This window comes from Molothrus aeneus, chromosome 19 (assembly GCF_037042795.1).
Source record: "Molothrus aeneus isolate 106 chromosome 19, BPBGC_Maene_1.0, whole genome shotgun sequence".
Lineage (NCBI taxonomy): Eukaryota > Metazoa > Chordata > Aves > Passeriformes > Icteridae > Molothrus > Molothrus aeneus.
Genome location: NC_089664.1, coordinates 7005456 through 7021085, shown reverse-complemented (window position 1 = coordinate 7021085; position 15630 = coordinate 7005456). Strand labels below are relative to the sequence as shown.

The following is a 15630-nucleotide window of genomic DNA, read 5'->3' as shown; positions in this document are numbered from 1 at the left end:
AGTTTAAGAGCAGCTCTTTTCAAGAGCAACATTAGGCAGCATTTGCTGCTGTACATCTGAATCATGAAAATGTCAACTGCCGAGCAATGAGCACAGGGAACATCCATAAAAGAGCAATTACTGAGCAAAAGCCAATTGTGAGCTCTTCCCTAAGATCTGCAGCAGCATTGATGATATCCCATTTCAAGTGGTTATTTTATGAAGAATGGCAATTAACTTTGCATTATCTGAAGCCTGAATACTCTGTCCCTTGGTTTGGCTCTGCTGCCCTACAGAGACTCACTGCATCTGGCAGCAGAGCTGCACAGCACGTATGGCACATACAGCACTGAAAGGTCAGGCAAGAGCCAAGATGCACAAAGCAGCTCAGCTGAGGTCTCAGTGCCCCAGAAGAGTTTTCAATGCAACAAAAATGAAACATTTAAGACCAAACATTTTTACAGTGCAAAGAAAACAATGATCTCAAAGAACCTCCCAGAAAAAAAAAAATCTAAGTAGGTATTAGATGAGAGCTGAGCAAAGGATCAGCCCCTCTGCAAAGGCAGGAGGTGGAATGAGAAGTGTGCCACTCCCAAACTCCCTCCAAGTCCAGAAGCAGTCCAGGAACTCGCCAAACTAAGCACAGTTTGCCCTGGCAAGCAAATGGCTGCCCATACCTACAATGGTAAGGACACAGCAAGCACTGAGTGAAATGGAAGCAGCTGAACCCCAAGGGTTTCCCCTTCCCCTGTGCTGTGTATTCAGGCACTGCAGCAGTGCTGAAGAACAGCAGCTCATCTTGTGCCAGAGAGTAAAAAGAGATGTTCATCAGGTTCAAGGCTAGCCCAAAGAACAGAACCTCCCCTGGGCCAGGCCTACACAAGCACCAAGACAGCCACTCATGGTTTTGGATGTGGGAACATCCACAGCTTCTCCTGCTCATGAACATTTGCAAACCAGAGCTCTGCCACAAACCACAGTCCTAAGAGCTCCAACTGTCAGGAGATGCCCAGACAACCATGCAAGACAAGTGAACATTTCTGACAGCACTGTATTTTTCTCCCAGGCAAGTGACAAACCTGGCAGAGCTCTACCCACAACAGTTCGAGCATCATAGGGTGCAAGGAAAACCCATGTAGCCCACAGAGAGCACTTCCAGGATATTTCCAAGATGAGAAGTACTGAAAAAGGCCAGGGTAAAACCCCATTTATCTCCTCCCAGCCCAAAGACTGATGGTGTTGAGAACTGAGCAAAGACAATGGTTTACTGGGGGTCCAGAAAATGGGTTGTGAGCCATTTACCTGCTGCTGTTGCTGCTGCTGCTGCCTCTGGAATCGTGGGGGAAGAGACTTCTGGTATTTGTTGAATTCTTGTGCTGGTGAGGGAGCTTCTCTGAGCTCCTCCTCACTGCTGCTTTGGGCTGCTGCTGCTGGAGCAGGACTCTCCTCTTCCAGATAGCCAACAGAAGCATCCTGTGTGTGAAACTCAGGGGTTGCTGCAGAGAAGAAAACAATCCTTCAAGAGCCTGCTCATGACAGAGCTGCGATTGCACCATCACCACACAACATACACAGCTGGTGGCATGTCCTGATTGTAACACATGGCTGAACCTTACTACAATCCTATACAGAACATCCTTTACCTTGACAGCCCTAGAGAGGGTTTTGTCCATCTTATTTTAACGATAAATTCTGAGATCCTCCTTTACTATCAGCCTTCTGCTTAAGCACTGGGGAGAAAGTCCTTTTCCCCATTAGTTCTTAAACCTGGCAGCACTTACTGGTTTTCTGATCTATGGCCACGAGCACTTAATATTATCATCCAATCATGAGAAGCCCATGAGGCCCATTCCAACAAGCCCTCTGCTAGCACAGCTCACTGAGCACAGATAAAGGCAACTGAAGTTTGCATTTGTTTTAATAGCTTTTTTTATTTAATCAACCTTTGTCAACAACCCAAAATACTATGCAGAATACAAGCAGCAGCTGATCTCTCAAGGGCAGCTGAAGGACCCTCTGAACACTCCCTCCCAGGAACTCCCCCACTCCAACTAAAATATCAGCACAACAGCAAAAAAAGCAATTTTTACAGGGTGAGGCAGGCAGTGTTTCTGTACCTTTACGGAAAGCATGGCCATTCTCTTGTGTAGTGTTTTTCTCTGTGCTGGGAGGTTGCACATCTTCATTCTCTGTGTGTTTCTGGGTCTCCCCATTCTTCTGAGCCAGTTTGCATTTCTGATCAAGTTGCTTGAGCTTTGCAGCACAGGCTGCCAGGCGCTCCTCCCTGGCTCGCCGTTCCTCCTCCTCCCGTCGCCTCCTGGCTCTCTCGACAGCCTCAGAGATCTCAGAGTGCACAAACTTCTGTCTCACAGGCACCTTTTCTTCTTTATCCTCGAGGGACTGCTGTCTGAGAACACTTCCCAGTGCGGGCTTCTGCCAGAGAAAAAACATTCCTCCAGAAGTGTGATCCAACCAACGCCTCTATCTTGAGATCTGCATCCCGTGGTGACAATATCTCCTTCTGACTCCCTCCCCTCTATCCTCAAGCACAAATCCCCCTGTTACTGGGAAGAGCTATTGATAATTGGTTCAGTAACTCCATTTTCTCACTGACAACCCCACTGTTCTGGACCAGCTTCAATTTCTTTTCCCTAGTGGAAGTGCTATGCAGATAGATTTCTCTCCAGGTGGATATAAACTAAGAATAGAGAAATTCATCAGCATCCCATTTCCAGTAAAATGTTAAACTGGCCTCTTATGGACAGTGATGGGCTTCCAGCTCATCCTCATGAGTTCAACCTACCTGGTATTCTGAGGCAGAGCTCCAGCCATTCAGCTTCCTTGGAGGCTGCTGTGAATCCTGTGCTTTCCGGACTGGCCGGGACAAAGCAACTGAATCATTCCAATTCTTTCCTTCCTCCAAGGTGTGCTTGACATCTGCACTGTCTGCAGAGCTCAGGGACAACTGTCGCTGCCTTCTGGGATCCCAGCTGTTCCTGTCACATAAACAGCTTTATTATTGCATCTGCTACTTGTTTCAAAAAGCACTTGGAGCCTAATCAAGTGGCAAAGGCAACTGACTAATAAAAAGGAAAGACCACAAAAAAACCACCAGTACAAGTGATGCGCTTCTCTGAAGGTACATAAGGTTCAACTCCACTATTGTGCAGCAGGATAAAGGTGAGAAAAGACGAGGAAAAAAGCCTGGCAAACTCTAAGTCAGCTGCTAGACCTACACAAAGCCTTGAAGACCACTCAAACACTGCCCAGTAAAATCAATGAAGTCACAGTAACAAATCAGAGGGGATCAAGACTCCACATTTAGAAGAAGTTTTTAAAGATCCTGGTATTGCTCACTTTTACTAAAGGTAAATTGCAGGTGCAAACACAATGACTTCTTACCACTTCTGTCGTCCATCTTTAAGAGTTTCTTCTTCTTCTTCATCTTCACTAAACTTTAGTTTCTCAGAATAATCCACTTCATCATGAATGCCTACGAAGGCAGCAAGGGAAAAGAGATTTATGAGAGGAGGGAAACAGGCCCCTTGTTCTGATAAAACTTATGCCCCCCTTTAGCACTAAACTACAGGACACACAGGCTTGGCATGAACTACTCACAAAGCCAAATGACCAGCACTGGTCCTGGAAATCACAGAAGAGCTTGGGTTGGAAGGGACCTTTAATGTCATCTACCAACCTCCCTCAATGAGCAGGGACAACTTCAGCTACATCAGGCAAGAAATATGTGAGCAGTGTGGACACACACTAGTGAACAGCTGGACTGGTCCCAGAGGAGGAGCAGCAAACAGCCTGGGAGTGGGGGCTGCAAATGAGAGGGCAGTCGCCAAGCCAGACTGTGTGCAATTGGATACTGAATGCCATGACTGAACAGGCAGGACTAATTCTCCTTCCCAGCACCCACAGTACTATCCCTCCTGCTGTGCTTGGTGTTTTCAGATTTTAGGAGTCTTCAGATCCACTTCCTTGAGCACAATGTGATGGAAGGATCAGAAGGATCCATTGTGTCATCATTTACACCAATTTCACAACTACGCAAAGCCAGAGCATGAAGGCACTTTACCTGCCCATCCATCATCTGCATCATTGTCCAGCTCATCCAGCCCCTTCAGGTTCTCTGCATTGATGATGGTGGGCCGGGGCACTCGCTCCAGCTGCTGCCGAACTGGGCGCGTTGGGCGAGACAGGCTGAGCCTGTTCTCTTTTCTGTAGGGAAACACAGAATTGGTCAGCAAAAAGAAAATCAAAGAATGCAGAGCTGAGTTTGTAACACCAAAGCAGTCCTTTTCTACTATGCACATCAATACTTATATACACTTATATACAATGCATCCAAGTTTCTCTCCCTGTCCAGCAGTTTCTTCCCCTTGTATACCTGGTACCCACTTCCTAGAACTTACAGATCAGAGCTGCAGCCCCTCCAGTCTAGGATCACACCCCAATTCCCATGTCTGCCTGCTCTTCAGACACACAATGCTCATAGTCTTGCAGCATTTCAGCTGCTGTTATAGCTGGAGAAAAGCTCTGCTGCTTTGGGTAAAGAACAGGGTTCCCCTTTGGTGCCTGCAGCTTCACACATGGAACTGCATCCTTGGCCCAAATTCTTGCCTAGTTTAAGGTTCATGTCACACCCTGAACCTGCCTCTCAAGTGGGAAAGTGATGGCAGCCTTACCCATCCTGGTCATTCATCTGGAATTGTCTGAAAGGTACCCGGGGCTCAAGCCGAAGCTGAGGAACAGGGAAAGACCCTCGCTCCAGCGATGCAGGGGTCTCAGATGGCTGTTGTGGACACATCTGGAATGAGGCAAAGCAGAACAGCCTGGTTTTTCTCCTGGCCACAGGAAGGTTTACCCAGATTGGGTTACAACATGTGCATGGTAGCTGCACCCGCACAAAGGGGAAACAAACATTTCACATCTGGCTGCCCCACAGGCCACGTGCTAATTAATGGCTCCCTCTCCAGCTCCAGAGGGAAAAGGACAACTGGACAACTTCTTCTTGGGCTGAGCAAGGCTGTGCTACACAGACTAAAAACATGTCAAGAGAAGGATCCCTGAGCAAGCTCTGGAAGCCAACCAGAAGTCCAGAAAACACATCCCAGCTGCCTTCAACTCCCCCCCTTATCTTAAAAGTGAAGGGCATCACAAAGGTGTGGAGGAAGGGTCACTCACAAAAGCAGGCAGCATGTCATGGTAGGTGGGAGGCTGGTAGACGTTTCCCATGAACTGCGAGGCCCCTTTGCGGAGGGGCTGAGCTGGGCGGAGAGACGGCTCCTTGGCATCGCTGGCGCTCGCTGAGGAGGGGGCCCCGTCTCCAGAGCTGGGGGTCTTGCTGCCCAGCTCAGCAGGGGAGGCGGTCAGAGATGTGGCAGAGGTGACGTTCCTCCCACCGCCCTCCCTCCAACTGGTGACATCTGCAAAGGAGGTAATAATTATGTTAATATTTGTAAATGCAGGCAGCTACTCTGCCAGAAAGTCTCGAAAGCTCAAGTACTCTGGTCAAGACCTAATTACCCCAAGGTTGTAGAAAAATATCAAGGATCAAGAAGAATTTCCAACTGTGTTTATTTTCTTAAGAGAGGAGCAGCATCAACTGTTACTAAGTAATTGCTGCACCAGTGGTGTCCTTATTTGCCAATAAACCTGAACTCCTATCAGAGTGCTCCCCATCTCCACAGTCCTTACCCTGCAGAATTAAGGCCAATTAGATGCAAAAACAGTGGAAGAGAAGCCTCTTTACACCACACACTGATTTCACTGTGGCTCCCCCAGCACGGGAAGGGGCCTGTTTTGCAAAATCACACAGCAATTTTTATTAAACAGTGTAGTAGATGACAGTCCATACTTGGCTGTCTGGACCACAGAACATCAGCACCACATGCCAATCTGTGATCATGTGCTAAGCAGCCTGACACGTGTAAGCTCATAAAAAGAGAAAAAGAAATGTAAGGATGAAGTTCTTGGTACAAAACAGGGTCAGTGGGGTTACTGGGCTGGGATAAGGCAGACAGACACAATCCTTCACTCACTCTGGGGGCGGAGGCTTGGTCCTGGCCCATACGACGGATCTAAGGCGCCCTTTTCTTTGCCAACCTTGTCCTGCTCGCCAGCTGCTTTCAGCGTCGGAAATTCCTCGGGAGAGAAGGATAACAGTCGGCTTGAGGCCCTTGAACCTGTCAGACAAATAAGTGTGGGACTCAGAGAAGATCTTTCCACTGCTTCAACTCCCTGATGACATCAGCCTGGAAATGTGTTTCCTGGGAACCTGGGCCTCTGGCACATTTAAACCCAAATTACTACAGTACCAGCACCTCGCTTCACATCCCCAACACTCTCAGACACTGTCACCAACACGTGCCCTCACCCAGCACTCCCACACTCAGGTTCTTCATTTAAATACTCATATTCAACAAAGTCAGTGAACTTTCTCAGCTTCCAATTATTTTTGGGAAGTACAGAATTCAGAGAGAGGCAGAGATATGAATTCTGCAAGATCGCTCATAACTGATACCCTGCTATCAAGTATCTGACATCTCTATTCAGACTCTTTTTGCTCAGACCTCACTCTGCCACGGAAATCTATTGTTAAAATTTCTGTTGATCAGTGAAACACCACAGGGTAAGGGCAGATGTTCTATGCTCTCCTCCCTGCTGCAGCATTTTCAAGACACAGATCACGGGCCAGATCAGGTCAGGTTCATTTCTAGTCACTGGCCAATTGTCTTGCTGAGTCATCAGTCACTCCAGAACAACAGCTCTGTCAATTCTAAAGATCTGCCAGGGACTGGAACACGAAACACAGCAATTCTCCTAAATCTGTTGGCAAGATAACACTGAATAAAAGGAAATTACAAGCATTATTGTACTATTACACATTAAAAGATTTGCTTTTTTGAGAACTGTTTCTTAGTGTTACTTGGCTAAAAAGCTCTCTTAAAAAGGGCATTTCAGAATTCTATTAGAAGTATCAGCCATGAGTACTGAAGACTCGACAAAAGTCCCATCTATCTTTCTCCTTCCTTGCCCTGAAGAATCAAGACAGACTGGCTTAAGTAATTTTCATTTTTTCCAGTTTTCTGGAACTTGCACACTGCACAAGACCTCCCATGTGAAATTTCCAGGAAAGACTCTGCAACAGCTGCATGAAACACTTTCAATTTTAGATAGATGAAAATACTTGAAAAGGACATAGCTACTTTGCAATAAATAAAGCAAAGACTTGCTGAAGAGTTCTGATTTTTACTGAACTAGAATGGCAGGTATGTGTCCTTCAGGGGAGACATCTAGCCTCAGGTAAGGCTCCACCATTTGAGGACTATTTACATGCAGCCATTAACAATCTGTACTCTAACACTAAGCAGCATCACACTGAAAAAAAGTTTGGTGCCCCTTTTATTTCTCCAAATGTCCTTTATACAAAGACACAGGCATGGACAAGTCCATCATTAATTTATTAGGCCATTTTTCTTCAGGATACACCCTCCAAAAGAGATTTGATAGCTCTAAGACTTAAAAAGAGCAAAAAGCAAGAGATTCTCTTCTTTGCCTGTAATACCTGAATTAGCTAAGAAGGAAAAGCAATTGTTCAGTGCCACTAGAGAAGAGGTGCAAGCATGGGATGCCCTAAGAAATCCTTTCAGACAGATTTCTGATGCTTCTGTAATTCAATTACCTTCTAATTAAGCTGTTCTTAGCCACATAAGCAACTGTTTTCTTGGGTTGAGAGCTCTACATTGTTAAGTGTGACCTAAAATGAGTTTTCAAAAAATCCTTTAAGAACATTGTTAGATGATCAGATTTCAAAATTACTGTACAGGTCTACACAGAAAGAGTCATAAAAGTACCAATTAACCAAACAAGACAGTCTTTGCACTGGCCACCAGTCTCAGGTAAGTACAAGTCTCTGCTTTAACATTTAGCCTTTGAGAAATACCCTCTCATTAAGGGCCTCATTTAATTTAGGATAAATTTGTCCCCTCTGTTTGTGCAATCAGCAGCTGTCTGTTCTTTCAAATATCTCTGCAATTTCACTTGACAAGTGAATGCTTTCAGGTCTGTTCACATTATAACAGTGGAACTGAGCTGTTATTCTCACTATGGTTTTAATGGCACTACTCAGTGCAGCTGGAAACCACCTCCTGTGTGGAAATGGATGCATCTGAACACAACTAAACTCCCAATTCATGTTAACACTGCCTCAGGATTCTCAGTCAAGCAGAAGCCATTAGCAGCACAGTTACTGAGGGACACTTAACAGCAAGGCCTCAGCCAATGTGTAGGCGAGTGCACCCTGCAGCAGCTCCACTGCCACTTCCACCCACTGCCACTGCAACTCCCTTGGATCACAGATCCTGTACAAGAACATTCCAGCCTCACTTCTGACTACCCAGTTAGTGATGATCCCCTTGCTACAGCCCATGGAGATACCTACATTTCCCCTCTCCAATGTCTCTTTCTTCTTCTCTTCTAAACCAATCCCTCCCCTATTTCACAGTGTTTACTGCACCTTTGTTACACACTGCTCTGGGCTGACTGAAGATGCTCATGATGGGGGCAAATGTTTCCTTTCCTCTTCAGAACCTTCCCCTCCCAGAACTCCCTGCTGCATCCCAGGAGCATGACCTGCTCTGGTTCCATGTGGCCACGAGACACATTCTGTCCAAGCCATGTCTTGCACTGGCAGCCCTGAACTGACTCAGCTGCATCATTCCAACCAACAGAGCACACAGACTGGAAACAGGACTCACAGCTTCACTCCCACTCTGCACCAGGCTGACAGGGAGGCCAGGAAGAAATGGAGCCCTCCCCATCTCACGTCTGTCTGGGAAAAGCAGGCACATACTAGGCTCTGTTTATCATACTCACCACCTTCTTGTCCTGCTGGCTTTCCATTCAGCTGTGCCCATGACTTTGGTCCACCTGGCACTGAATTTGTACTCTGAAAACAAAACAAAGCAAAAAGAAAGCCCAACATGGATCAGTTAAGATTCATGACTGTTTCTCATTTCCTGGCTGGCACCTGCTATGGCTCAGCCCTTCAGATCACCCACATACCACAGGTCTCCACAGCTTCAAGCTGGGACTACAGTCAGCTGTTCCCCACTCCAGTGTACTACAATGCTACAGTAAAAATCCTCTGCTCTGCCCTAGTCTCCTCTGCCCATTTTCACCAACTATTTCCTCAACTTGTACTCTCATTAACCTTTCCTTTTGTTCTGCTGCATTTTCCTAAATGTTCTCAATCTTCCAGATTTGTCCCATGCTACACCTCAGCTTGAAGGCTTCCCTACTTTCTCGTGCATTAACCACTCTTCTCCTCTTCAAAACATAACTTATGTCCTGATTTCCCTGAAGCTCAAGGGCTGGGAATTTTTTTTTAAACCAGAAGTGTGAATCTACAACACACAGGGGGTCAGGTCCTTGCACTCTCTGGGACACCTTCTTAGTTGCCAGTAGCTTTTTCAGGTCCTAACACTGGCTACTTCTCCCACATGATCAGATCTCTTCCCATCAAGTCTCATCAGGCTGGGAGCAAGAGCTGGATCTGTTGTCACCAAGCATTGTTTGAATTACAACCAAAGTAGAACAGTTTAGAAGTGCTAACCAGCCATCCCACATTCCAGCCATTTTTTCCTACACTGCAACTACATTTACACTGCACACATTTGAGAAATACAGTTCTGTGTATTTTACTTCTGTAACTGCAGCACAATGCTGCTGGTGCACAGCAGCTTGGACACAAGAGAGTCACTTGCACAATAACTGATTATACAGGAGCTTTTTCTTAAGAGCAAGGCAACACAGGCAATTAAAGTCCTCAAGCTGCCTGGGGACAGGGGAAGCAGGGTGGCAGTCAGAGACTGCTGGCACCTACCTCCTGACTGATTGACTGTGTCGGTTTCTGTAAATTGGAGACAGATTTCTGCAAACCCTGCTGCGGCAGCGACTCCTGCAGCTGTGCAGCCGTCGCACTGGAACTGAGCACACACAGCAGAGGTGAGACCAGAGGGGAGGAAGGCAGGAAAACAATTCTACATTGGCACAGACAACAGAGAACTGATCCCTGTAAGGTCTGACACCAAGCAGAGCAGTGCACAACCACTGCTGCCTGCCAAAACTCAAAGATTCACTCTACCCACCTCTTTTGGTCTGGCTGATCCTGCTTGTTTGCCCATCCTGTACCGTCCTTGGGTACTATAATGATGTTGGGGTCGTTGCCTTTGTTCTCAGACTTCAAACTAGGCAAATTTGCAGGAGGTGGCATGCGCCGGGCAGCAGCAACTTTCCCAAGACTCTGTAAGCCATGTCTAGGAATAACTGGTGAGAAAGGAACAGCAGCAGGTCAGAGGGCTGTATCCTGCTAGATAAGTAACCTTAATTAGGAAGCTGTGGCTGGGCACAGCCCCAGCAGAAGTGCTGCTGCTATGTCCACACACAGGTTGTTTCCCACAGGACCACAGATGCAGCCGTCTGTTGTAGCAGCTGGTAAACAGCTCCTACAGTGGGAGGGAGAAAAATCATTCTCCCCAACAAAGTGCTCACAAGAGCCTTTCAGGAGGATTTACACAGGTAGCTCCTCCATTTCACCAAGGAGAAGGAGCACCACCTTTTTACAGCTTGGGGTAATGGCCACCCAAGTCCACCTTTTAGGAGACAAACAGGTCACCTAACCCAGGAATCCTGAGGTCTCCATTTTCCAGCTCTATCTACCAAACCACATTTATTAAGAAAGTATTTTATTTTTTGTTTTCTATTCTCACACCAAATCCAGAGCCAGTCCAGGCAAGGTCATTTTTTTGAACCACCCATTTTTTATCTACTTTTGGTCATATTTCCACTGCAAAACCAACTCAGGTTCTTTGCCAGTGGCCCTCAGCCCTTGACTCTCACCCCACACTAGGTCTGACCAGCTTAAGACACTTCAGTCAGCTCAGGTGCCCTGCCCTGGCACAGCCTAAGGCCCTGGTAAGGCCTCCACTCAAGTTTGCTACCTGCCCACTCTGCAGAAGGCTAAATGAAAGGACCAAGAGCCCCCATCTGTCCTGTGTAATTCCTCTATGTCTCCACAATAAAAGAGCCATGGAGATGTTCCTCTAGATCCTAATGAAACACAGGCTTTGACACCTGCACCAACAATGCAACGCAGCCACGTCCGACAGGGTCAACAACCTAAATGAGCTCTGCAACAATACTGCTGGAAGACATCAAAAGGAGCTTTCTGTTTCTTACCTGTAGTTCTGATAGCTTCTATTGACTTTCCTTTATACTTATCAAACAGGCTGAGAGTCGAGTACTTGCTTTTCCCATCCTTTCCCTTGGTTATTTGCCCCAAACGATCGGACATTGCGATGAAATGTCATCTAGTAAGGAAATTTCTCTGCGCCGCTCCCGATCTGCCTTTGAATGGAAGAGAACAGGAAAACCCCATCAGATGGATTGTTCAGCCATGCACAAGCAAAACACAGAACACACAACAGCAAGAACTGAACATACAAGTGAGCACACACACACACCAAGATACAAGTTTTAACTCCCTCCTCTTTAGTCACAAGAAGCTTTTGGGCTTTAAGATTCACAAACTGAATGAAAAGAACTGCAGGAATACACTTCTCATTGCATCTTTTTTCTGCCACTCTAGTGCTGAAAGAAGTGAGATTCTTAAAGTACGAGAACACAATAGAGGGGGGAGGTCAACTAGTCCTTGCTTTAAAAGAGTAATGCTGACAATAAACAGCTAAACACAAATGCCAGAAAAGCACTGTATCTTTGTATCTTACACCACACTGGAATTTATCATTGCATTTCCCCTGAAGCACTGGGTTTGTAATGTTTAGATTATGGTTCCACACTGGCCACAGTTATACCAGCAATTAATGCTTTGACAGCATCACTGGAAGACAACAGAACCATTTCTCCAAATCCCCTTTTCTCATCAGCTGGCCATGAAAGAGAGTTATGGAGTCAGGAAAAACCTGCTCAACTGTATCAGATTCAGATTCTTATTCTTGAGCCAGTGAGTTCAGCTGTTCTACTATGAATTCTCCAAACACATTACCAAAAAATTATATTCCTCTGTTGCTGGCATCTTGAACATAATTTTTAGCTTGAAATGTACTTTCTGTAATGGATGTGGTTTGTTAATTTTTCAGTCTGAGCTTTGCTGGCACAACATGCTGTGAGTAACACCCATCATGCAGGCAGTCTCCTTACTTTGACTTTTTGGCTCTTGGAGTCTGGGATAAAGTTGAAAGATGTAGTGCTCACACTGTACATCAACTTTTATGTCAGAAAAGACACTTTGCTTACTTTCAATGGACCTATCTTACATTTTTTTAAAGCATCATTCTGTTCTAAATTTTCTCAAATCTAGGAGCTTCATCTAACCTTTTCTCACATAATTTAGATTTCCAGATTTTTTTGTTGTAAAGCCTCTACTTCAAGTCCAAAACTGCTGGCAGTTTCATTTCACCATCTGTCAGGGTAAAATGAAACCATTCTAGGGTTTCAACTCGGTGTTGGGAGTAACAAAACACTATATACATGTGTGTGTGTGTGTGTGTGTGTATATATATACACACATGCACATATCTCTGATCTTCCCACACCTCACACTTTCTGAAACTCACCCAGCTGAAAGCCTTTTCCAAAGAGACAGCAATCACTCTTTCTGAAAGAAACTGTATCTGAACAAAGGCTACAACTCCCATCTGCAATGCCTTATCAAATATGATTTTCAGGTAAGAGGATTAGTCCATCACACATTATGTACAAATTAAAGCACAGACTGTGAACATGCTGGACAGAGCCAGACTGGGAATGCAGTGCCAACTGCAACTGGCCCAGTAAAGCCCATCTAAAGGCTGCTGCTGGGGCAGGTGTCTGACCAATAAGCCTGGCACTACACAGCATTTGTTCCTACACTGCAGGATTTAAACCACATCTATCAGGAGGAAGAAGCTATAGACTGTGCTAGGTGGTCAGGGAGAGAGAAATAAAAGTGTTTTCTGTCACTCAACAACAGCATCCACAGGATGCTCAGGAAAAACACCAGGGTCCCCAAGAAGCCCCTCCCAGCATTTCTGCTGGACCATCACCCGGGGCTGCAGCACGAAGGCTTTGTGGGGGCAACAGGGCTGGCAGTCTTGAGGCACCTCTTCCTGCAGAGCAGCAAACAGATCTTTGGCTCCAGTCTGGTTCATCTTTGCTCAGATGGCCACTATGTGCCAAAGAAAACAACAGCTCCTCCCTCACTTAGCCATTTGCACTGTATTTTATTAGTAGGACAGACATAAAAGAGAGGGAGAAAACACACTGATTAGCATACACTTGGCAGGAAAGCACAAGCTGGACTGAGAACAATGAGCTTTTTGAAGGGGTAGAGCTGTGGGGAGCCCCAGAGCAGAACAAAGAGCAGAGGGTGCTGTGCTGGCAAGAGCACAACCACCTGCTTTTACAGGTATTATTGAGCCCTGCAGTGGGAGCCTGGCTCAGGGCCTATCCACACCATGACAACCCTGTACCAACCTCACAATAAAAGCAGTAAAATCTACTCTGAAGTTTAGAAAGCTCAAACCAGACAAAATTAGAAGGTGTTTAAAAATAACCCAACAACAACAAACCACCTACCCAGATCAGATTCAGGAGTTATCTGGTTAATAGAAAAGCCATGAGTTCCTGAAAGTCAGTGTGCAAACAGCACACAGGGCAATGCTGCCAAAGAGAAACCCTGACAACAGTTATGTAACCAGGTCTCAGCTGCCTCTTGATTACATCTTCTATCATTAAAAGGATTAAGAATAAACAACCACTGCACAACAGAGAAGCTGGGGACACGTGAGATAAAGCCCCTTGTCAAACTTCCTGGGACAGACAAACTGCTGTCTGGATAAATGAAATTTACTTCCAACTCCTTCAATGCTCTGAAGACGTGAAACACAACTTTGTTCATGTGTCATGTGTGTGCTCCAAAGGGAAAAAGGAGACCATGGAGAGGTGAAGCAATTTCCACAGTCACTGTGCAGAGGCTGCAGCAGCACTGAGCTGGGTCAGAGCTGTTGGACTGGCAGGACCTTGCTGCCTGTCCCTCCCGCAGATCCCAGCTACTCCAAAGGTGTTATCAGCCAGAGAGATCACCCAGCACCCAGCTCACCCACAGCACTTCAAAGAGGCCACAGAGCCTTCCAAGGCTGGCACAACACTGCACTATCTTCCCATCACACAGTTAAGCAGGGAATCCAGGTAGGGATCATAAAGACCTTCCAGTCTTGAAGAGCAAAGCCATTTCTGATAAAAATCGTGGTTCATTTAGAACTGAACTGCCAGCCTGCATACTCATTATTAGTAGAGCTGGAACTAGAAGGCACATACTGAGGCTGACAAGTGAAAACTGACAGCCTCGGCAGAGCCTCTGACCTGTGCTCAGGGTTCCCGTGCCCAACAGCTGACCCTGAAGAAAGCAATATCCCCTGTTACAGAGAAATCGTAAAAAATCAATCACCAGCATTTCTGCAAGGTTTCTCTCTGGGTTTATAGAGGTCTGTGGGGGAAGGCTTGCTATCAGTTTCAGCATGGAGGGTAGCTCTTCTCATTTTCCTACTATATCCAGGGACAGCACCAAACAGCAAAACAGTGAATGTCTGAGGAATCATAAAATCCTGCAGTATGACCAGTTCCATTAGGGATCCCAGGATACAAACAACTGCACTGAAGCACTTAGGCAGAGAGCTCCAGTGCCCAGGCATAGTCATGTCCACATCATACTACCCTGGATCTAATTTTTGGGTATTGACCTTAACTGCCTTTTAAAGGGGGAAATTCTAATCCAGAAAGCAACAGTGACATTTTAATGTCTCTGAGACATTAGACTCACGAGCATGCAAGTCTTGGAGCTACAGCCTGTCCTGCAAAAAAAACGTGAAAACTTTGAGTTACTGGCACTGGTAAGAACTGGAAACCCCTGAGCTGAAAACACAGCCAAACAGAGGGACTCCTGACAAAGAGGATTGTCTGCAAAGCTCTTTGCAAATCTATGTATGCAGGAGGCTGGGCTGCTGGTGTTTTATTCACAAGACTTCAATGGAGCTTGAGTGTCTGGAAGTCAGCCAGCCTTAGCTGAGCAGGGCAAACAGATTTATGAAAGGTAACACACATACTAGAAGGAATCATTTCAGCTACTCACACACCACTGAGCTCTACACCGAGCACAGTCCTGACTACTGCAGATCTACACTCCTTGCTCACTTCACAGCAGCAGTCACCAACACGAAAAGCAACAGAATGGAGATTAACAGGGAAAAGGTTTTTCTTCACAAGTAGGAAAATTTCTGACGTAATTTTCTACAAATTGTTCAGAAACTCACAGGTTGGAAAAGCTAAACAGTACTTTCAGAAGAGAAAAGTGTCTGGAGTTAGGTTAAACTGAAATACATTGTGGTTCCTAATGTTACCAGCAATGTGAAACCTTTTAAAAAACACAGTATAGTTTTACAGGAGATTAATGATGTTCACTCTTCTTTAAATACACACACAGGTCAATTTTACTTGTACTTCCATAGCTGAACATTTATCTGTCAACACAAAGATACCACTACCTCTGGAACGTGTCCCACTAAGAACCACCTATTTGTGAAACAC

General features: G+C 45.8%; 1 protein-coding gene across 6 annotated transcripts in view; it reads right to left on the bottom strand.

Annotated features, from left to right (window-relative positions):
• Positions 1-15630, bottom strand: part of PRRC2B (proline rich coiled-coil 2B) — a 46555-nt gene that overhangs the window by 21908 nt on the left and 9017 nt on the right. For 4 of the 6 annotated variants that reach the window (XM_066562985.1, XM_066562984.1, XM_066562990.1 and 1 more), the window contains exons 2-13: positions 11227-11394; positions 10137-10314; positions 9872-9974; positions 8863-8935; positions 6027-6170; positions 5170-5411; positions 4671-4792; positions 4061-4203; positions 3382-3472; positions 2783-2975; positions 2097-2412; positions 1282-1475 (exon numbers count right to left, since the gene is read on the bottom strand). In XM_066562985.1, coding sequence (XP_066419082.1) covers positions 1282-1475; positions 2097-2412; positions 2783-2975; positions 3382-3472; positions 4061-4203; positions 4671-4792; positions 5170-5411; positions 6027-6170; positions 8863-8935; positions 9872-9974; positions 10137-10314; positions 11227-11341 — 1914 coding nt within the window. In that variant the 5' untranslated portion in view covers positions 11342-11394. The remainder of the gene's footprint in view (positions 1-1281; positions 1476-2096; positions 2413-2782; positions 2976-3381; positions 3473-4060; positions 4204-4670; positions 4793-5169; positions 5412-6026; positions 6171-8862; positions 8936-9871; positions 9975-10136; positions 10315-11226; positions 11395-15630) is intronic. The other 2 variants (XM_066562986.1, XM_066562987.1) reach the window with 1 other exon arrangement.